The sequence below is a fragment of the Manacus vitellinus genome, unplaced genomic scaffold (assembly GCF_001715985.3).
Source record: "Manacus vitellinus isolate BGI_N305 unplaced genomic scaffold, ASM171598v3 scaffold_22_pilon, whole genome shotgun sequence".
NCBI classification, from domain to species: Eukaryota; Metazoa; Chordata; class Aves; order Passeriformes; family Pipridae; genus Manacus; species Manacus vitellinus.
Window position 1 is genome coordinate 12232934 of NW_021939632.1, and position 23282 is coordinate 12256215.

A 23282-nucleotide genomic window follows, 5' to 3' on the forward strand; every position below is an offset into this window, starting at 1 on the left:
AATTTGCATTGTACCTTAGGCTTCCCAAAAGTAAAGTGTTAAAGACAGACATCAAGAAAAAATAATAACAATATGAAGATATGTGTAATTTTTTATAAGTATAAAATGCTATAAATTAAAACTACTTTCAAAATAACAAGAATAGATCAATAGATATATATTATAAAAGTTTTTCTAGTCCCACATTTTAAGCCATATATTTGTCCTGTATAGTCCGATAATTTACTGCATATTTGCTGATTACAAAATTCAAACAAAATAAAATATTTAATAGCAGCAACTATTGCTTACTGGTATGAGGAATGATGGTCTTGTCGAATAGTTTTTTTTCTTTTTACCTCTCACATGTCTTCCCATCTTAAACTTTAACAGCTGTAGCATAATAGCAGCAAGCATGCATCAGTTAAAGCTTCCCAATTATTTGGAGTATTACAGAATATATCATAATATCTATTGAAATTTAATAAGCTAACTTACTAGGGTACATATGTGACACATACAGAGTAATTAGGTCATTGTCTCTTTGTTCAAAAAGATACCACCGTGTAAACAACTGATTAAATAGCAGAGGATTTTACTTACATGTATAGTGTCAGCCTGGATGACAAAAAAAGTCATCTAAAACACGATGCAGGACAAAGCTGATGTAAGTACATCAACTCAGCTTTCTATAGAATGCATTACAGTGGAAACCTGACTAAAGTGCCATAGGGGGTGTCAAAACCACCTCTGACCTATTTATTTTGTGTCTCTGGCATGATCCATCCTTCCAAAGCATAGAATTTTAAATCTGAGGTATACATTAAGGGAGTATTTGTCCCCAAAGGTACTCTGCTATCAATTTATTCACATAGCTCTGATTATTGTCCTAAGTGGGATATACTCATGAGAAATAAGAAGTGTAGAAACAGACTTTGGAATGAAGTATGGAAACTACTCATGATATTACAGGGTCTACTAGTTTTAAAAAAAAAAAAAAAAAAAGCTTACCCCTCCTTTTTTAATCTGTATAATTTCCTATAGGCACAATTTAGCATTTGTAGTTTTTCTGTGAAAAGAATTATTTGAATATTTCAGGAATTATGAAGCATCTTGTACTCTGAAAGGAACTGGGTTTTTTCCAGAGTTTCATGATTTTTGGAATGGGAGCTGTGTGTAGCACCATTTATATAAATCACTGTATCTGAAATGGATAGTATAATAAATGAAGAATTACTAAAAAGTATTAAAAATAAGTATATTAAACTTAAGAGACTAAGCTACCAACCTCTTTCCAGTGAAAATTATTCCCTTGTTTTATTTTTCTGATAAATTCTCTATCTAAACTCTGGGGTTTTTATTATAACTGCTGCTGATTTGATCTAGATCCTGAGGTTCAGTAATCTGGAATCTTAGTTTCTGCATTTAGAGTTGGTTTCAAGAGAACTATGTTCATATATGATGTTATAATCACATATTCCGGACATTTGTGTTCCTCTGCATACAGAGTATTACTTAGCATTTAGTATTTATTTAAATAAAAAGTATTTAGATTTTTTTATCACACTGCAGAATTACTGATAGCAGTGTGTGATTAAAGCAAATAAGATAACAAAAAAAACCTCTGACACACATGGAACACAGGAGATGAAATGAACTTGGTGGACACACTTATTCCACAAAAATACCCGCTTGTAAGGATTGGTAATTTTGCACTCCAATAAGGGTTCCTACAGTCTAAGTAGAAATTTTTTGTCTCCTCTCAGTTAATGACAGCTGATAATCAAAACTATTGTCCTGCAAGTTTGTTTCCCTGTAACAAATTGAGAGTTTACTAGTGAAGGGTCATAGTCTTGATACAGGCACTGACCGTAGCAGTGGGTAAATATGTAAAAACTTGTAATTTTGGCATAATTCTTCAATAAGAATGCTACTGATAAAAACGTCATCTTCTCAGGCTTGTGAACATTCATCATGGACAACCTCTCTGTCTTTTACTTTTTATTTCCTTTTCTGTCTTTTCCCTTGTCTTCTTTTTCTGATTTGTCATCTTCATATTTTTCTTTTTCTGGTTTTGTTACACTGTCATAGGAAGGTGGAGCTGTGGTGGATGCAGACATATCCACTTTCCCTGGAGGTGAGTTTTCACTTAGCTTACCAATAATCATATCTTTTCTGATAAGCAGATCAACCCCATCTTCCCGATACATAAATGAAAGTTTCTTTACTGCCTGTCTTAAAAGATGACGTCTGTAAGCACGCTGAATGATAGCAGCAGATACTTCTTCGTGTTTTCGTTTCAATGTGGTTGTAATTGGTTCATAGGAGACTTTAGAAGGATTGGCTGCCATAAATCGATCTTCCATCTGTATTCTGAGGGCATCCATCTCATCACTTTCCCCCAAAACACGCTTTGTGAAAGCAAACAGGATGTCAAGGCAGTGAATTCTGTCACCACTCACCATGGGTAGATCCATTGCAATAAGCTGAATTGTGTTTGGTTTTGGTATATTAAGAGGAGGATCTAGAGAAGCTGCAAAATCAGACAATTTGCTATATTCTATGAACTGTGTTGCATCAGGATCGTATTTTTCCCAGACCTCATAGAACATCTCAAAGTCGTCCTCGCTCAAGGGTTCAGCGCTTTCCTCAGTAGCAACACTGAAGTTCTCCAAAATCACAGCAATGTACATGTTCACCACTACCAGAAAGGAGATGATAATGTAGCTGACAAAGAAGAAAATCCCAACAGAAGGGTTGCCGCAGTCACCTTTCACAGAGCTCCCAGGATGATCTTTATGGGGATCACAGTCGGGCTCCCCACTGTTCAGAATTGGGGCAAGCAAAGCATCCCAGCCAGCAGACGTGGTGATCTGAAACAGGCAGATCATGCTGTTGCCAAACGTTTCAAAGTTGAACATGTCATCTATACCAGCTTCCCTCTTAACATAGGCAAAGTTGGACATGCCAAATATCGCATAGATGAACATGACCAGGAAGAGCAGCAGACCAATGTTGAACAGAGCAGGAAGAGACATCATCAAAGCAAAAAGCAGAGTGCGGATTCCCTTGGCGCCTTTAATGAGGCGCAGGATTCGACCGATTCTGGCAAGTCGTACAACTCTGAACAAAGTGGGGGAGACAAAGTACTGCTCGAACACCTTAGAAAGAAACATACCTGTGAAATAAAAGAATAAAATTAAGATAATAAATTTAACACATATTACATTTTCCACAATAAAATGTGAACAAAACCCAACTGTAGTTTTGAAATCAGTGGAAGATTACTGGAGATTAAATTTTATCTGCTATGGGTAATTTTAGATTTTTTTCCTAGTACTCTTAGAACAAAAAAAAAAAAGCAAATTCCAGAAGTATTAAAACTGACACAGATCTATTAAGAAAGTTACTACTCTCAAGTATGCTTTTTATTTCATAAACAATCAAGAGAATTTAAAATTAAGTAACACCTCTGGTTTGCATAACTCGACAGAGATAAAGCATTAAATACATACCTAACTATATTTCATTTTGAATATAAGGATTTCTTACCTACTATTGAAAGAATAACAACCACAAAATCAAAAATATTCCAGCCAATGGTGAAGTAATAAAAACGGAGTGAGAATATTTTGAAGACACATTCTCCAGTGAAAAGGACAACAAAGACCAAGTTAATCCAGTGTAAAATATTTTGCATCAGTTCACTCTGGTCATCTGTTTCTATCATCATTGTGACCATGTTAAGACAGATGAGAACCATAATGGTAATGTCAAATGCTTGTTTTGTTACAATATCAAACACCAGACCTTGCAATTTGTTCTGAGGGGAGAAAAAAGAAAATGTGATAGTATTTTGTATTTAATGAACATCCTTTTCCTCCCTCCTATTTCCTTTTTCCTCTCCCAAAATACACAACCAAGCAAAAGGCTGAAAAATCTAAGAAAAACACTGTCCAGTAACTTCCTTAGTTGCCTGTTCTAAGTTTTCCCCTGAAAACCTACAGGCTTATATTTCTTCAGATTCTTTGATTCTCTACTTCCTCAGGCACAACAAATATGAGGTTTTTCCTGCAGAACAGACACATGTACATGGTTCATTTCAGAATGGACAGATAACTTGAATTAGGCCTAAACCCTTTTAGACTCAAGGAAAAATTTTTTTGATAGTTAATGTACTGCTGCCATTTCTTCCCAAATATAGATGATAGAAGAATAGTACACATTCTTACCACGGGTCTAGGTATAGGTTTTTGTGGTTTCTTGGTTCCCAGCTTCTTCATTGCATTGTAATATTTCTTTTGTTCTTCTGTCATGAAAATGTCTTGACCTCCAAGGTAAAATAATAAAAAAAACCTGATTACAGTCAAGGCTTTAAATCCATTAATTCACAGCATTGCAGAACATGGTTTTAATAAACCCTTTATTCATTCTTACATATTGTAAACAAAATCAAACATAGTAATTATTTCAAAGATAGTTAAAATCTCTGATGAGTCTTGAAGGAAAAATAAAACACATTAAGGAACAAAGAAATGCCCCAGAGCTTCTATCTATTTGTTATTTTAAAAAATACATACATGATTAATTCAAGTAAAGAAGTATGAAAAAACCAACTTGTAAAATATACATTCCATGTATACTTAAAAATCTAGCATTATAAACTCCACATTGTAAATTAATCTACCAGAAATAAAAAAAGCTTCAAAGGTACAAAGATGCACTGCAAGCAGATATGCCTTCAGGCAAAACATGAGGAGAAAGCAATTAGTGACTTTACTTTTCAGGATGCACATTTTACCATTTCAGCACAGGTATCTCAGTTCAGAAGATAGTACTTCCACTGTGTATATATATATATGTACATATATATATATATATGACTTGATCAACTCCCTATATTGTACAGAGATCATCAGAAGCATGAGCTTAGTCTGAGGTTTCTTGCCTGAATAAGAGGACAGCAGTCTGAATAAAAGACGATCTACACTGGTATGTGTAATACACACATGGAAATGCTTGACAGAAATACGATTTATATTGACAAGTAACTTGTTTTTTGTTTTCATGCATTTGTTTGTAAGTACATTCCAAGTATCTATGATGTCAAAGTAGTGGCATTTGGAAAAGAATTTCAGAGTCACAGGCCATTCTGTCGCTTTGTCTCACTGACTTTGTCAAATGCTGTGTCAATCTTATTGACAAAGTAATGATGAATCTGGATGAAAATGTGTTTGACTCTTTCAGCTGTGGCTATATATAGACAGGAAGATTTAGAAGTCAAAAGAGACCCTGTTTGGCATGCTCTCCTCATAAGTCAAACATTCAAATAAAATTTATTTCTTAGAGAATACAGGTTTTGGAAGAAAAACAAGAAATGAATTTGCTAATTATGGTGGAAATGTGATATGACTGTCAGGAGATCTTACCCAGTGGGAAATAATAATAAAAACCAAAAACTATGAAGAAACTGGCACTGAACTGGGGATTTCTTCTGCTGTCTCACTGATGTAATGGCTATCATGACTGAACAAATCATCCTTGTCTCAGTGTGCTGTCCATAGGGAGAATATAGGTCTCAAGACAGGATACCCTGGAGGATTGTAAGGGTTAGGAAGTTGACAGCTAGCAGAACATTTCTTTCCTCATGGGAACTAATGTGATCAAAGTAGGATGCACACAGGAACCACAGAAATGCACACAGTTTAACTACACAGAGACAGTATATTGCAACATCAAGTCTTTTCCCATTCATATTTCGACGACATTGCCCAAAATGAAGCGATCTCAGTAACGTCAAGACAGAACAAAGACCAGAAAAATGCTACTGGGTAGTGATCTGGACATTTCTGACAGCACAGGTGCATCTACAAATTCAAAAGACAGATGACTAATGTTTGCTAGTTAGTTACATGAAACTGAAGATATGAACGTGCAGATAGAATTTTCCCCAGCCTAATTGTATCTGCAGTATTTTACTTTCTTGGTGACAGTCACAACAGCTACAAATGTACTAGGGGTGGGTACCACACTGCCAGAGAAAGTCCTTTAAGCAGGAACCCTTCTCTGCCTTCTGAGTCATAATGATTTCAGTAGACAGTGTCTGCCAAGTGAACTTAATAGAAAATCACCTCATTACTGGGTAAGGCCACCTTGTTATGCATCAACTGCCAAAAATGCCAATAACCTCAGGTTATATACAAAAATGTATATAACCTCAGACTTGCTCTCCCCAAGGATGAAAAATGGAACCACCTTCCTCCTAAGCAATGGATGCACCTGAAGTCTATTCCAAGGGAGGTGCAAACATCTCGGAGGATGAAGATGCCACTAGGTTTGGAACCACTAACTCCTCCTCTCTATTATTGGGTCTGCAGATAACAGTCTTAGAGGATCTGAAGAAGCAATATAGGAAGCTGCATACTCCAATCTAAAGTGGAAAGATTTACTGAAGTTTCTACTGCAGTAAGTCTAGCAAGATCTTTTTTCAGTATAATGAATTATTGACAAACCATCTCAAATCACAAATGCAGAAATTATGTACAGCCTTGTTATTACTTAGCTCAGTTAAAAAAAAAATAAAATCAATATTCCAGTATGATTCTGCCCCAAATGTGCACAGAAAAATAAGACTATTATAGACCTTAGGCAGCATTTATAGTTTAAATAGCAAGGACAGTTTAATTTGCTATCATAGTCTGCATTTTAATCTATCTAAATGCTCCCAGAGTTCTTGACACAATTCTGTGTTCATCTGAATAACAGAAACAATTTCAGTTGAAAAGAAAAACTATATATTTTCAAATGTCATCAGTTTTCTTTCTTTTGCAAACTCACTACTAATTCAAGAGTTTGCCAACTCTCTCTAGTCTTACAGTACAGAGCAGTATTTCCAGCACTCAATTTGTCTGTATTAGTGCCTGTAATTGAGAAGGCCTTCACTGTACTGCTCTATCTCCTTATCAATTTTGATATTTATAGTTTTGCATATTCTCTTCTTTCCTGTCATTTATTTGCTTGACTTAAATCATCTGCATTCTCACAAAGCTTTGTCTCAGCACTGTAAGGGTAAGGAAAAACAAAGATGTAACTTTCGGATGTACAGCATATCACTGGGCTGTACAGGAATGTTGACAACACTCAAACACTCAGTGTAACTGTAAATTACTTCAAATGCCTTGAAAAGAAAGTACTATTATTTCATTATTCTGAATAAACAGAAATCTTAACAGCTGATTTCTTTTTTTAAATTACTATGAGAAGTTTCAGACACATTTATCCTTGCATACATTTTCTGAGTGCTCAGTAACAATGAAGTGTTGTGAAAATGAAATACGTGATACTTATCTTCTTCTTTTGTTGGTTGAAATTATCTATGATGACACCAATAAATAAGTTTAGGGTGAAAAATGATCCAAAGATGATAAAGGCAACAAAGTAAATATACATGTACAGGCTTTCTTCATACTTGGGCTGTTTCTCTGCCTACGTAACAGAAAAACAGCAACACATCACAAATAACAGATAAGACAAATCACAGTATACCAAGCAGGAACAGAAGTGGCATCCAGATGGACAGCAACTCTGTCAAGGGGGTAAACTCGACTTTTTTGAAGCATATCCTACACTTGCCTTATATTTCAACTTGAAAATCCATTTAATACAGATATCTGTAACTGCACACACAGACCTGCCATTCTTCCCCTTCCTGTCTGTCCTCTTTAATGACATTTGACATTTCATATGGGTACTGCTAAATTTGACAGAAACGTGCAAATCTTAAAACTCTCAGAAGCAATTCAGTTCCTACAGACTTTATGCAAATCAGGAGTTGGATAGAGGAGAGATGCAAACAAATATCAACATTAAAACAAAACCAGGCAAAATTTAGCCAGATTATTTTTTGACATCATCAGAGTCTGCAGCTATTGCTACTGCAGGGATGCCACTAGACTATTTGGGTTATTTTTGAAGACACAGGTAAAACAATCTCAGTGAGATAAATTAATAGGAAACCAGATCTCATTAGTTTTGAATTTTCAGATGACTTGTTAAATGAGTAATACTTTATGTGGATCTATGGCTATATTTTTTTTTTACCTATTAAAAGTATATGCATTTTGTAGTTCATAGGTTTCTATAGGAAATTTATCAAGGTTTTACATTTTAATTTTTTATATTTTAGTTCATTTCAACTGCCATCCAAGAAGCATTACATCAATCGTATATTTGTTTTCACTCAGTAAATTTTATTTTTACTCAGTAGATTTTATATTGCACTCACTTCTGTAGAATCAACCGCAGCGTACATGATGTCCATCCATCCTTTAAATGTTGCCTAAAAGCAAAATTTGTTGATATTTTCTATCAAAGCTTCAATTTTGCAAACATTCTAAATAAAACTGTCTTTTGCTATGTATTTACACCCACAAAAATAAAGAGAAATATTAAAAGTCTGGTAAGTTACAAGTGAAGCATTCATGGGAAGTACTGTACTGTGGAATACTTCTCCCTAGTTCATAAAACACTGAATAAATTCTAGTCTTCATGGAAATTCATATAAACTCTCTGTGAGGTGAGTTGCAAACAATATCTGAGCCTACGAGAGACTGCAATTTATAACAGGACTCTCAGTTCTAATTTTCTGACTACCAAAAAACTGGAGAACTTCTCCAGAAAAAAAAAGAATCAGCTGCTGAGGTCCCTCAGGTTGGCAACCCCTCTAAGTATCAACTGTACCACTCAACTTGGTTGAGGTTGCAAACCTTTGAGAGACACCACTTATTACTGGTTTCCACTTGGACCAATACTATCTAAGAGCTTCACCAAGGACATGAATAATGGAATTGAGAGCACCCTCAGCAGTTTGCAGATGACACCAAGATAAGCCACTGACTGTAAATCTTCCAACACAGCCATCCAGGCAATTCCTTATCCCCCTAGTGGGCCTTCACCACACTTACTCCTTTGAGCAATGATACTGAGAGCATACAAGGTGTGAATGGTATGTTCACTGCTAACACTACAAAGGTGAACTCTATATGCAAGATATGTTACAAATGCTAAAAGCACTGCCGTTCTCTAAGCAGGTAATTTATGCCTAGTGCTATTTAGCAACAGCTACTGCTACTCCCTGAAGCAATCAGATGATAGCCTGCTAGCACAATACCAACTACTAAATACTACCAGTTGGAAATTTGTAAAGACAGAATAGTTGCCAATTGCTTATGAGCACAAATAAGTTTCCACAAGCATTTTTTCAATATTTTGAATATATATTTCTGTCTTAGTTGCTCCAATTTACAGACGCTGCCTCTAAAAGAGTTTTGTGCTTAGAAATCTAACACTAGTAAATTCTGCAACTGTTCATCTAGAGTTTAAAAACAAGTTAAAACTTTCTCCAAAAAAACTCACTTGGCAATAATAGACAATGACTGGAGTACAACTAGTAATAATAATAAAAAAGAAAGAGTGAGGAAAAAGTGAATTCAAAAGCTTTTTCTAAGGTTTTAGATTTTTAGCAAACTAAATAGTTTGCTCTCTTCTTGTTTGAAGATCAGATGAGCCCTAGAATGTACATGACTACCATGATAAAAATCTTAGTCAATACGCCTTAACAGATAAAGCAAATAAAAGGAAATTAAACCTAGGTCATTTTTTTATCTAGATATTTTAACGAGACACTGTTTTTCTGTAGAACTTGAAAAGGTACTAGCAGCTGGGTGCCAAGGAACTTTATATCCATCAGGTAAATAAGAGATATTCCTCCTCTTCCAAAAAGGCCACAGAACATATCAGATTTTTACCATAAGCAACATTAATTAGCTTCATAGAACAGAATTATAAAATCAAATCCCATATCCATTAATATATTTTAAAATAGCACTGAAAATTATAGAATTAAATGTTACTGCTACAAAAAATAAAGCTGGAAAATTTATACACTTACCACTTGAAGCAGAGAAAGATAACCAATTGCAACATTATCAAAGTTTACTTTCACATTTTTCCACCGAACACCTCCAGTAGTCATGTTCATTTTTTCACACATGCTTTTATTACTGACTTCCTCTGGTGTAAATGTCTCATCATTTGTGGTGTTAACACAGTGATAGAACTTGCCAGCAAACAAATTTACTCCCATGATGCTGAAAACTAGCCAGAAGGTAAGACAAACCAGAAGCACGTTCATAATGGATGGGATTGCTCCAGTAAGAGCATTCACAACCACCTAGGAAATAAAAACAGAAAAAAAAATCCCCATTTTTTAAAAAACAACACAAGGATTAATTTTTCTAAATCAAGAAAAAGATTTTATGTAAAACGTTACATGGAAGTAATGCAAACAGAAAAGGACTAACGCATGTAATACAATCACACATGCTACTGTTGGCCTCGTAAAAAGACATGCAATTCAGTGTTCCTCAATGATTTTATAATTAAGTGTATTATTATGGATTTTTTTTACACATTATTTCTTTTTTTTTTCTTACCCTCATGCCTTCAAAGCGTGACAAAGCTCTTAGAGGTCTCAAAGCTCTTAATGTTCGGAGGGATTTAATTGCACCAAGGTCTGACAAACCAAGGGCATTAGCTATTAAGCTAACCAACGAGACCTGGAGGAAAAAAAAAACAAAACAAAAGAACACTTTTTTACTTTTTTTTTTTTTAGTAACTTCAAAACACAAATACCTCGAGGAGGAAAAACTTTGATCTGGATATTGCGGAAAAAAAGTTTCCAAGGTCCCTAATCTTCCTGCAAGAATAAATAAAAAAAGAACAAAACATGAGAAAAATTCGTGTAACATTGCATGTAAATTTCAGAACAGCTTAAACAAAAAGATAACAATCTCTGGAATTTTCATCACACAGTTCTAGTTAGAAGAATGCATATCATACTTGTGCAAAAGGAAGGGCAATTTGGACAAAAGAATTTGAATAGAAGTTCAGCTTCCCAATAAACTCAGTATATGCTTGAAATGTATTGAAAACTTAATCCTATTCTACATGACATATTACAACACTAAAGAGTGCTTTATTATACTCATGATAAAATGTGAGCCAGCAGTATTTGCTTCTGCTAATTGTATTTAGAATAATCCACAAAATAGCTGGTATACGAAGAACTAGTACTTCATATTGCCTGCTGAAGAAGACAGGCTTGGAAGTGGCATATACTCAGTCAGACATGACTTTAATATGGGTGACTTCTAACTGTATGACACAAAAAAAAATATCAATGTCAATAAGATTATCTAAAAGCAATGCACTTGAATGCATAGGTAGCACTTTCCTGGAAGTGGAGTTACGACAGAGTTAATAATTTAATTGTGAGCTTTGCTTTACCGTCTCTTCAGACTACTGCAATCTGGCTATTTAAAAATCATAATATCAAATACCAGAAGAAAATCTGTTTACCTCCATTTGATAAAGAGCATTGTTTCCTGTGTTTGAACTTCAAAACTGAAGTTAAAAATTTTAAGTCCAAGCGTGATTGAGAAGCTGGCAGATTTGTTTTAGAGTTATCTACCTTAGAGCATTGAAATGAATGAAACAATGGCACATAATAAAATAGACAGACAATGAGGAGAAACTGGCTAATTTTCTTAAAGATAGCATGCAATGGTTTAATATAATCAAAGGTGATTTTTAAAAAAATCAAGATTTAATTTTTGTTTTGTAAATCATACAAACTTGATAAAACCAAATTAACACAGGGAATAACTGCGCAATACATGAAATACAAGTCAGTGATCGCTACCTGTATTTTTGAAATAACCTGTCTAAAACTTCAGATAATTCAGCCACTATAGTAATTATAATTAGGCCATGTGGTTCAAGAGAAGAAAAATTAATTAAACAAAAAAAAAAGGAAAAAAAATTAGGAGAAGATCCAGAAAAATAACACATTCACTGAGTGGAATGACCTTTGTTTATGCCACTAATCTGATTTCCTATACAAACTGAATTATAATACTCAGTTTCAGAAGATTGTGCTCTCTTTAAATTCGAATGCTAGACAAACATTTAGTATAGAAAGCATTAATCCTTATGAATCCATCAAGACCTTAAGATCATTACACCTTCAGACTATAATTCTATGGAAGTTACAGAGAAAATGTTTCAAGTATTCCTGTCAGATAACCATATTTTCTTAGGTAATGCAGTCATTATATTTGCATTACAGGAAAGCCTCTTCCTGCAAGATTAGCGCATCTACTTAACAATGATATAGTTTTATTTCTTTGAAAATTATGACACAATTTAACACATTGCTTTTTTCTGCTTTCCTTTTTTTGGAAGGGAGAAAGTAAGGATAGTTCCCCTCATCACATAGTGCTGAAGGCAATGAAAGCTTAGTTTTTCTGGTACCATCTGTGGATGTGGGTCTATGTGCATACAAGCAATTTCATTTTAAAAAAAATTTCCTCTTCTTCCTTGTGGCTGACCATGGTTTGGACAACGCCTGAATTGTCTTCCACATATAAAATTGCTAAATGTAACATTTCTGCGATGTAAAATTAGCAAACAGCATTATATACTTCCACTGACACAAAGATGTATTGTAGCAAAAAGAAGGGGAAATGTAAAAAAACCACTGCAGTGGTACATGTGAGACAGAATTGCAACCTCAGCTTCATTTCAACTCTCTGCTCTTGTAACTACCAAATACGGCAGGTTACCATAAGATGGAAACATCTTATTTTGGATTTGTTAAACTGTCTCTGTTTTGGATAATTAATGTGCCTTGAGATTTCCTCTTTAACAGTATTACTTTCGAGGAAGAAAGGATTTAATCCACAAAAATTTTTGAAACCTTTGTTACAGCTGGATTAACAGCTCAAAAGCTGATTTTCCTGCCATTTTCTGGTAAAAGTCAATGACTTTTTTCCTCACTGAGTCTTCCATCCCAGATCAGTGTCTCTTGTTGCATTTACACAAGGAAGACTTCTGTAGATTTCTTTCCTTTAAGGGTAGCTCAAGCAAGCTGCCAAATACTATACAATCCCATATTTGTTCTTTTTCGTAAAATCATTTGTACTTGCACATAGAAAGCTGAGCTAAACCAGCATTTGCACTTGTTTTGGGGCTAACTATCCCTTTCTGAAATCACTATGAATAACACAATGGGTAAGAATTTCTGTTTGTATACTCTAAGTTCTTTCCCAAATAGGGAACAGCTGGAAAGTTCAGACTGATAGGTACAGGACAGTTTGCCTAAAAAGAATCCATAAAATGTTGCCTCATTGTGATAATTTAATTTGACTGGTACTAGTATGGCAAATTTATTCAATGTTTAGCTGGATAAAGGCACAAGACAGGAAGATAAAGCAAAGACAGATTCAAGCAGTTGAGGGCAGCATACTGCCTGTTACCTAAACCAGCAGGTAAAACGGCAACAGTAAGAGAAAAAGTTGCTTGCTCCTAGCTGAAAACAATAACAAGTAAATCTGGCAGTAAAGTCAGAAAAAGCTAAGCAGATCACAACTGACTTTAGGGATGAGTTTCCAGTCACACACTGGAAATGGATTGCTAAGTAAGGCATTCTCCGTTCAAAGTTGAGTATCAGCCTGAGCTGTCTAATCTCACTTTGAGGTTCGAGCAAATTGAAACCTCCAAAAGTGCCATCCAACATAAACTGTTATATAATCTGCTATTGCAGGGTCATAAAATGCAGACACTGGAAGCAAAAGATTAAGACAGCTACATGACAGCACTGAAATCACTCAAAAAGGAAGAGCCCGTACCTATCCATATGGAGATATGGTACACTTTATTTGAAAGCATTGATCTTAAACACAATTCAAGATCAATCTTTCCCAATACAGGCTTGTACAGAGATACTAATTCTGAATACTACTTAAGTATTACTTAATTAGTAATACATTTATTTATTTATGTTTAATTTTCTTTCATTTTCACCAATTACAACTCTAATGGATTAAAAAAAAGCAAATTTAAGTATCACAAGGTTCTGGTAACTTTCTGTCTTAGTCTCATTTCCTGTTAGAATTCTAAAGTATTGCATCAACAATTTTATGTGAAGACAACAAAATTGATCTAGATGATTGCTGTTGATTTTCCGCTAATTAAAAAATTGTTATAATTTTTCATTTAAGTTACAATAAAGAAAAATCAGAAGCCAATGGTATTCATAAAGAAAGCTAATAAAAACACATAATACATTCAGCCTTACTCAAAGACAGTCCTAACTTTTTTTCCTTTTGCTTGTTGAGGGTATTTCGCTTTGGATAATTTAATCTTAGGGAAAGGGGATAATCTCTTTACTTTCTAAGTTTCTTACAGATCAATACATCTGTGCTGGGAATATGTGTTGACTTTGTACTTGGTGTAAATTTAATTTGGGTGTTCACAACAGAAGAAGTGGAGAGGATATGAAAGGAGAAAGCAGAAAACTTTCCCAGAAAGATCATGTGTTATCTCATGTCACTGAGCTAGTCCACTTGCTCAGAATGCAGATTCACTAGAAAGAGCAGCACAGTTACACGAGGAAGACAAAAAACACCACTGGTGACCTTCCCTCCAAAAAATCTACCTTAAAAAGAGCATTAGGTAAGCTTCAATTCTACTGGTAGAAGACAAAATTTCTGTCCTAGATTCCAGATACCATCCAATTAACAGAGTTTTCTCTTGTCCACTTGTTGAATTTCCACTCCAATGTCTACGCAAAGAAAAAGAACTCCTTTAAACAAACACATCATGCAATATCACTAATTTAATTAATTTCTTTGGAGTGAAATTTCAACACTAGTTTTTACTGCTATTGTGGAAGAACAATTCTCCCCCACACTTCTTTGCCAGTGACACGTTAAGCTTGGGATCAGCTGTCCTACTGTCCTACTCCATATTCTCACTTTAATTTCTCTTTCCTTCCTGTGTCTGTTTCCTCCTTCTTCTCTGTCACCATATCCAGAAGACTGAAGTCAAACCAGTTGATAGTCCTCACTTACCAGTCAGAATCCAGAGTAGTAAAGCACAGAACACATGGAGTCAATGATGGCACAAGGCCAGATTTAGTTACTCACCACGTAATTACAGTGGAATCTTATTCACAAGTTATGTAATTTTCTGTTCTTTTAAGCAAAATTTATATTATTCACTGTATACATATCATATTGGAGCTACAGAAAAGGATCTGCCTAAACAACAAAAATAGACTACCTAGAAAGTATAGTACCTACATCAACAATCAGGAAGTCCAGCCAGCACCAAGCATTAGTGAAGTAAGTCTGAAAACCATAGGCCACCCATTTTAGCACCATTTCCAGAATAAAGACGTAAGTAAAGATTTTATCAGCATATTCCAGTATGATTTTTACAGTCTTGCGCCGTTCAATATTTATATCTTCAAAGGCCTGTGAAGAATGGTTATATGTAAGTCAGATATCGAAAAGTCTTTGCAAATTACAAATTAAGCCAGAACTGAATTAAAACAGCAAAGCAGAATCACTTTCAACTTGAGATATTTTACCTTGAAAAACCAGTATGAGTAGAAACTACAATCGCATTCTGAGTTTTAGATTTTATCATTGTCTGATAATGGAATTACAAAAGAATGTCTGAAGTTGCCAAAAAAGTTTTTAGAAATTTCAGTAATATTCAACGCAGAATTATGATTTGTCACCCTGAAAAGCCCAGTCAGGTTCAGTCAGGAGGCAGTCTCATCATTATATTAACTCCAATTAACCAAAGAGAATAATGAGCTACAGAGACCAAATATTATGTTGCTGACAATCTTTGCTGAACAAGGTGCTGATGGCAAGGTTTTAGTAGTGGAGGTTGTAGGTGTGGCCACTGTGAGAAGAGAGCAGGGGGCTGCTTTGTGCTGGCTCCAGCATGGACCCAACACTGGAAGCAGCTGAGCCCAACAGTAAAGCTGGTGGTGCCTCTGGATTGCAAAACATCACATGGCAGTATGAGGATTGAAGGGAAAAAGTGAGAGAAACTACCCTCTAAACATCAAGGGCAGAGACGGAAGGGACATGGTGCTTTAGGTGTTGGAGCTGAGACAATGACAGTATATACCAAATCCTATGTCAATCAACAACCAAAACAAGTCCAAACTGTGTGAAGGACTAAATGTCACTAAGAACAGTATAAAGGAATTCAAGAATTCCTATGTAACAGACTAGAAATACTGAAACTAAAATGATAGTAAAAAAATAATGAGAGCATGATGAATTTAGTATCTATACTGCTTTTGGGGACAATTTTAATTTGAAGTAGAAAAATTGCTTCCTTTATTGCACACAATCCATTTTTCATTATTTTTATAATTTCTTAAAGAAGGTGTTTATCATAATACTTTTCATAAACACACATACATTACCTTGTATCATACATTACCTTGTATTAATCAAAAATTCACCTGCAAAATTTTAATGACTTATTTAAATGTAATACCTGAAGTAATCTGAGAATTCAGGTCCAAGTTCTCTTTCAAGACAACTTTGTATTTTTTTCTTAATGAACACATGTTATAATACTGCCTTTGATAACACATTTTAATAGGTACCATTCCTATGGCTGCAAGCTTGACTTACCAGAGCTCCACTGCTGAGAAGAATCATGAAGACAATGAATGTTTCAAACCAGTTGTGTTCTACTATCTTGTAACAGGTTTTTCGAAGGTTCCACCAGATTCTTCCTTTTGTGCTTTCCATACTGCCTTTACAGCATTTAAACTTCCGTATACAGCCTAACAGTACAAAAAATATTTTTATATGGTAAAATTTTTATTATTCTGAAAAATCAAATGATTCTTAACTAGCTCCTGTTTCAAGAAGTTCAAATTACTTCACTCTGCACTTCAAATTACTGCATGCTACTTAAAGCATACATAGTTTTCTCAATTTTATTCTTTGGATGTAGGAAAATTTGCACGTACACAATTTTTTCTCTACTCTGATGCTAGCTACATCAAGCTTATAATAAAAGAGAGTAATCTAATTGAGCTAATTTTCATTTATAAACATTTTTTAAATTATTTTCAACTTATATACAGATAATCAAAGAACACAGGAGAAATATCAGGGAGCAGAAAAGAAGAGCATACACAGCAACTTTCACATGAACTAGTTCAACAGTACAGAAGCTTCTTTTAAAAGAAATTTTGCTTCTCAGCTAAGGTTCAAATAAATCAGACATAAACATTAATTTATTACACTGAGGAAAAACTGCTGCTTCAAGGGCTAACTAAGGATACCTCTTTCATGACATAAACAAATGGTTTAACTGGAGACTGTGAGAGCTTTCCCATGTGATACAGATTTGTGGCAACTTCCACACAACCATCCACATCTACCATGGGGTCTAGAGGCATCATTTTCAATGAATATCAGTATCTGCTTAGCCAATCTGCTTAGCCTCCTGAATTCTTTAAAAATTATTAACAACATAAAAACGTAAAGAGATTGAAACTACTTTAATGGGTCCCAAATGCATTCTGGGTTTCCTGTGAGTGTCATTAAGTTGATATGTTACAAGTAAGTAAGTTACACTATGTTTCATCAGCTCAGATAAAAAACCTACCACTGTGAAGAACATGGTTAACCTCACCTTCAACTAGCCAAAATGCTTACATTATGAAAAAAATAATCTTATGCCCAAGCACTGATAGATATCACATAATAAAAGGATAAGGAAGAATTGTAATATAATGTTAAATTATTTGAGAAATGCAGTTTTTTTTTAAATTAAGAGCTTGATATAGTCAATGCAATCCCACATTTAAAAACAATTTTGTTTTTTTAAAGATGAGTAAAAGAATACTTCAAAGGATAAGATTCCTAGCCTAAATCAAAGGTGTCTTCAAAATAGTAAATCAGAAACCATGGACAGGAGATTTAATGCCGGAACATATTTTGTTTTGAATTATTTTACCCACGACTTAAAAGGAAATTAAAATCTTAATATCGCAAAAACTGAAAATTCTTTCCTACATCGTAAATTTCAGTAGTCCCCGAAAGGATATAGCTATACAGAAATAAAATGAATAAAAACTTCTAAGGACATTCAAGTACACTGTTAAGACTCCTTTACTTAAATAGCACCACAGGATCTCATTCACCTGTTGCATCCCACATTATATTTATGCGTCCTCTCACTCCATTAATAGTATAATGTCAAGATAATAACTATTGTTTGAGTCAAACTTTCCAAAATCTGAATCACCCACTGGATTGCTTTCTAGCACTAAAAAGTGACTGTGAGTAATCACATGACTATGGTTTAAATTTCTCAGTGAAGTGAACCTTGTGGAGGGCTTGGTCTTGCAGATTTCACTACTGACAATGTAATTCAAATCAACAGAATCAGTTTATAGAATTCTGCCTATTGATTATTTTAAAATATCATAAGTGATCACATACACACATATTTATCTTTGCATCACACAAATGGCTCCACGGACTTCAGCACAACTATCTACAAAAGACAAAATTAATCATATCCTAAGACTTGACAAATTAGAATCCAGGGCTGCTGTAGCCAATATCTTCCTTGAACTGCAAACAAGCAAAATGTAATTTCTAACCCCAATTTTTATTTCCATACCTTCTGTAAAGCAGTCCTGTAGTTCTGATGCTTTTTCTGGTTCAGTTTCAGCTATTTCATCTCCAAAGACAGCTAAATTAACTGTACTTCCTTCAGATGAGCTGGAAAAATTTAACTTCTGAAAATAAAATTCGATAACATTTTTACTTTACTAATATTTACATTTTTAGAACTGTAATTAACTTTAGGCATGCAACACTGTGTACCAGTAATAATAAGAACAATATTTGTCACCAGAAATACACACAAACACCCACGTGTAGCAGTCAATGCTGTTGAAATGTGCATAAATCATCCACTTTCTACCCAGATATTGCAAGACATATCATGTAATTTTCCATGAAATTTCAGAATTTCTAGTCTAAATATAGTACAGTGTGATCATTCATCAGATGATTTGCTGATACATATTCTATTTATTTTGTTTTCTACTATTACTTTCTTATACATTTCAACTGGCATTAATTTGCATTCTTTTTTGCCAATGCACATATGTAGTACATTGTGCATTCTGAAACTACCCATTACTCTGGTACACATACCTGTACAGTCAACACCCAGGAATTATTTTTTTTTTTGTTTTAATAATTAAAATTACAAAAGTCACATTAGTAGAAAAAAAAACAAAACCCAAAACCAAACTAAAACAAACAAAAAACCCCAAAACAACTCAAACAAACAAAAACAATTAAAAAACCTCCCCCAACCAATAAAAGAATAAACCTTAATTTATTTTTTTATTTTTTAATCTGCCCATGTATTGCAAAGTCTGTAGTCTGGAGATTTTAAAGGAAGATGTGGTGTCCTGTACACTTAATCTCAAGTATGAGTACCAAACTAAGTCAAAGTAGTTTTGGCCACAGCATTCTCTGACATTTTATAATGTTATTATCAAGAAGTATAAAACATCAGTAATGAAGTCACACAAGTAAATGTCTGTAAGGAATGATGTAAGCACACTTTATAAAATAACCTTGGTTTTGTCAAATCAACACCATTTTCATTAATTTAGCTAGACTTGCATGATTAAGAGATACTTAAGATACAAAAGCAGACAAGTTACTATCCAATCAAGTTGTATTTACGGCTCAATTGTGAAACACAAAAGGAGAAAATTATTTTCAGTATTAAACAATTTTTTCATGTTTTTGAAAGACAGAGACAATACAATAAGTAACTCAATATTCTGCATTTACTTTTATTTAAAAAGGTTTTGTTATATTGCCTACTTTGCTGCTACTTTTTTAAAAACTGATTATCTGGAATAGAAGGCCCATATTGCTCATGTCTACTGTAAACATGTCTCGTCATTTTTAGTACCATTAATTTTACAATAGCAATATTCACAGCAAACAACTATTCCTATCTAATTCTTCTGAACCGGAGGATAGCACTATATGCTCTTCATAATTTTATTAATATGCTGCTTTCATCATTCCATGACATAGCATATATATTGCAAAATGTTGCAGCGGTGGTGGGTAAACTGAAATTCTAAATTGAATTATAAATCAAATTATTAATTTTAAAAAATATATTTTTTAAGAGTACAGAAGTTTTGTGTCATATTGCTAATAAAAATTAAAACAAACACGAAGTACACTGGGTCATTTTAACTGTAAGCTTAGTGAACTGTCTGAGCAGATGACATGAATTCAACTGAAAGAATATGAGATGAACAACCATAAATACAAAAGGAACTGAAAAGAATCAATGTGTTTGGAACAAAAAGTTACATATCTCCTCTAACTCACAGTAGAAGAATCAGAGACTAGATATTTTGTTAAATTTAGTTTTAATTAAGAATAGTAATTTTCTTGACTCTAGAATCAGAGATTCCATGAACTATTTTCCAGGTAGTCTGGTTAGTGACTTTGTCACTACTGTGACAGTCTTTCACTAATGTGAAAGTCTGTTTTCTATGGACAGTATAGGATATAATCCTACTGCTTGAAGAGTAACAGATTTAATTAAACATTGGTTCTCTTTTTTATGTAGGGTACCCATATTTTTCACTAAGATGCAGTTATCAAACAACAAAAACAGAAACAGAAAGAGATCATAAAAATAATATGCATAGAAGAGCTTCCTGTTCTAATTAAAAATTTGAAAGCTAGTTTCTTTGCTATTTACAAAGTTTGCAGAAATCTAACTGATTATAGGAATCACTCCAGGAGGGGGACTTTTAGGAAAGACAGAAATGTTCATCCTTTACCTTCTGGGGAATTAGCTGCTGCTCAGTTTACCAGACTGAGGTAAGAAGGCCATATTGTATGTACACTAAGCACTGGATTGAATGGATTAACTGACATACTCAAGTTGATTAGTGATCTTAATGTTTGCAAAGAATCACTAAATCATTTTTGTTACAGAAAATTCCCTCAATACAATATCCTTTTTCTTTTTCACTGTTGGCAGTGAAAAGCTATTCAGATTTTGAATACTTTAATTTTTTCAATATAAATATCTCCTGTTCTGTTTTAAGGTCATAATTTGATGCTTATGATCTGGCTGTATTTCTGAAGGATTCAAGGTATAATGGCACAAATATTTGCAAGAAAAATGTTACTACTACTACTACAAATTGTTCCACTGAAGCTCCAAAGCAAAGAACAAACATATCAGCAATACAGTTGTTAAGAGGAGGAATAAGAGGGAAAGATTGTCTTGCGTAATTAAAAAAAAAAAACACAAAACCCCAACTCACTGGATGACTGCACTGCATACTCTCATATTTCCATTAACTAAGGATCTCTCTCTCTTTTGCTTTTTAATTTAAGATCACCAAGTCTCTTTTTGCTGAAGAAGAGGTAAAGCACTACAGTAAAACGTGAAAGACAATTGCTGATAACAGTGCTTTGGAGAACATGGTTAGCAACCTCTTAGAAAAGAGGATCCAAAAATATTACTATGTAGAAACATAAGAGAAAGCACCAGTGTTGGATCTTTTGATATTCCATCCATTGGCTATCTGCCTAGTCAATCAGATCTATTTTTAACAGGAAATACTTCAGTTAAAAAAACCCCTCATTTTTCCATTTACTGTCAACTATTAATTAAACAACAAAAAGTACACAAAGCACATTTTTTGTAATCATCATGTTGAATTATCACTGAGTAGGGTACTCTTCAGCATAATCACAGTTAGTAAAGTCACTTTTATTGGGATCTTTTCCTGAAAGAATAAAAATAACCATGTCTACAGTTAAAGTGTACCTTTTAAAGAAAGCAGAAGATTCTCCATAGAAAATACTTTTTTTTCAACAAACTAAACTCAAAACCTACTGCTCCTACTCTGTAACTTAGGAAAAAATTGGCATGTGTATCTATTAAAAAAAGCATCATGTTATTATGCAATGAAGGGTAAGTAAGACAAAGTGATATTCAGATGATTACAAGCTCCTGCTTTACTGGTTTGTGTGCTGCTCTGCACTTGTCTAATTTCATATCAGCAGAAGCTTGAAGCAGGACCAGTGTCACATAAACAATATCCATCAAATGAGACTAATTCCCCCACACTTGGGACCACTAGGATGGGATACTACCACATTCTTCTCTCCCCTGTGTAAGTGCCTTTTCTAAAATGGTTTGGAAAAATCCTTACAAAGACATTTTAACATTTCTTCTTTCTGAACAGCTTACAGGCCCCTCTTGAACAAAAAAAGTGAGGCCTAAATCTTTCCAATATATAAAACAGTGCCAAAGAATACACACAGAAAAAAATGCAGGATTCCACAACAAAACCATGTAAACAAAATTTGTATTTGGAAAAGGAATACCTCAATATGACAAAGAGAGGAAGAGCCCAACTATTCAGAAGAGATCATCAGGAATAAGAAATACATAACTTGGTACAATTAAGGTTTGTTTTATAGTTCTGGAGTTCCTGAATTTAGAGATTTGGTAGGCTATTAGTTCGTATTTCATCTATTTAACAATTGTCTTACTTTTACTCATATTCCGGATTTTCCTATTTTTATATTTCTTCTTTGTTTGAACTTCCTTATTTATATAGTTATAAAAACCCCAGATATATTTAGACAGCTACACAGAAATCTACACAGAACTTTTGATTGAAATTATGTTTTAGGTCTATCTTGATAAAAATTAAGCAACTGGATTAAGTTCACAGAGAAACAATTACTGACAATGAAGAACAAAACTTTCATAAATGATGCCCTAACTTCCAATCTTACAGACATATACAAACTTTGTGAGTAGTTTGTATCATTACATCCATATCCAAAGAACTATGCATATGTATAAAAAAAAGTTTGATTATCCCTAGAAGTGTATCTTTCATCCTATATTTTAGCTTCTCTTATATGAGAAAACTGGAATGCAAATTATAAAAACACTGTGAATAAACACAAAACAATTTATATCAAAGATATAAACACTTTAGCATACAGGTAACTGTATATATGTAATATTACAGAGGCACTGGTCAAATGAACATGCTCAGAAAATGTTCATAATTACACGACAGCTAAAAACATGGTACAAGAGATGACAGAAAACATTATGAGGACTATTCATTTTCATAAAATCATAGGTTGTTAACCTCTTTTAACCTTGAAGTCTTAACGCTTAATAATTCAGTTAACAATAATAAAAACCTACAAAGCATGCAGGTTATGCCACAGAAGTAGTACAGAAAATACCAAAGATGTAACAAGGAGAGAAGAACATGTTGGTGTTGCCCTCAGTCATGCTGTGATGTGGGT

The 23282-nt window shown here is 34.0% G+C and overlaps 1 protein-coding gene across 1 annotated transcript in view; it reads right to left on the reverse strand.

The window, feature by feature from the left end:
* Positions 1-1448: 1448 nt before the first annotated feature.
* LOC103764133 (sodium channel protein type 2 subunit alpha-like) overlaps positions 1449-23282 on the reverse strand; it is a 46337-nt gene continuing 24503 nt past the window's right edge. Inside the window, exons 17-26 of the mRNA XM_025895067.2 lie at positions 18556-18673; positions 16545-16699; positions 15183-15356; positions 10473-10595; positions 9929-10210; positions 8264-8317; positions 7327-7464; positions 4212-4316; positions 3532-3802; positions 1449-3157 (exon numbers count right to left, since the gene is read on the reverse strand). Coding sequence (XP_025750852.1) covers positions 1974-3157; positions 3532-3802; positions 4212-4316; positions 7327-7464; positions 8264-8317; positions 9929-10210; positions 10473-10595; positions 15183-15356; positions 16545-16699; positions 18556-18673 — 2604 coding nt within the window. The 3' untranslated portion in view covers positions 1449-1973. The remainder of the gene's footprint in view (positions 3158-3531; positions 3803-4211; positions 4317-7326; positions 7465-8263; positions 8318-9928; positions 10211-10472; positions 10596-15182; positions 15357-16544; positions 16700-18555; positions 18674-23282) is intronic.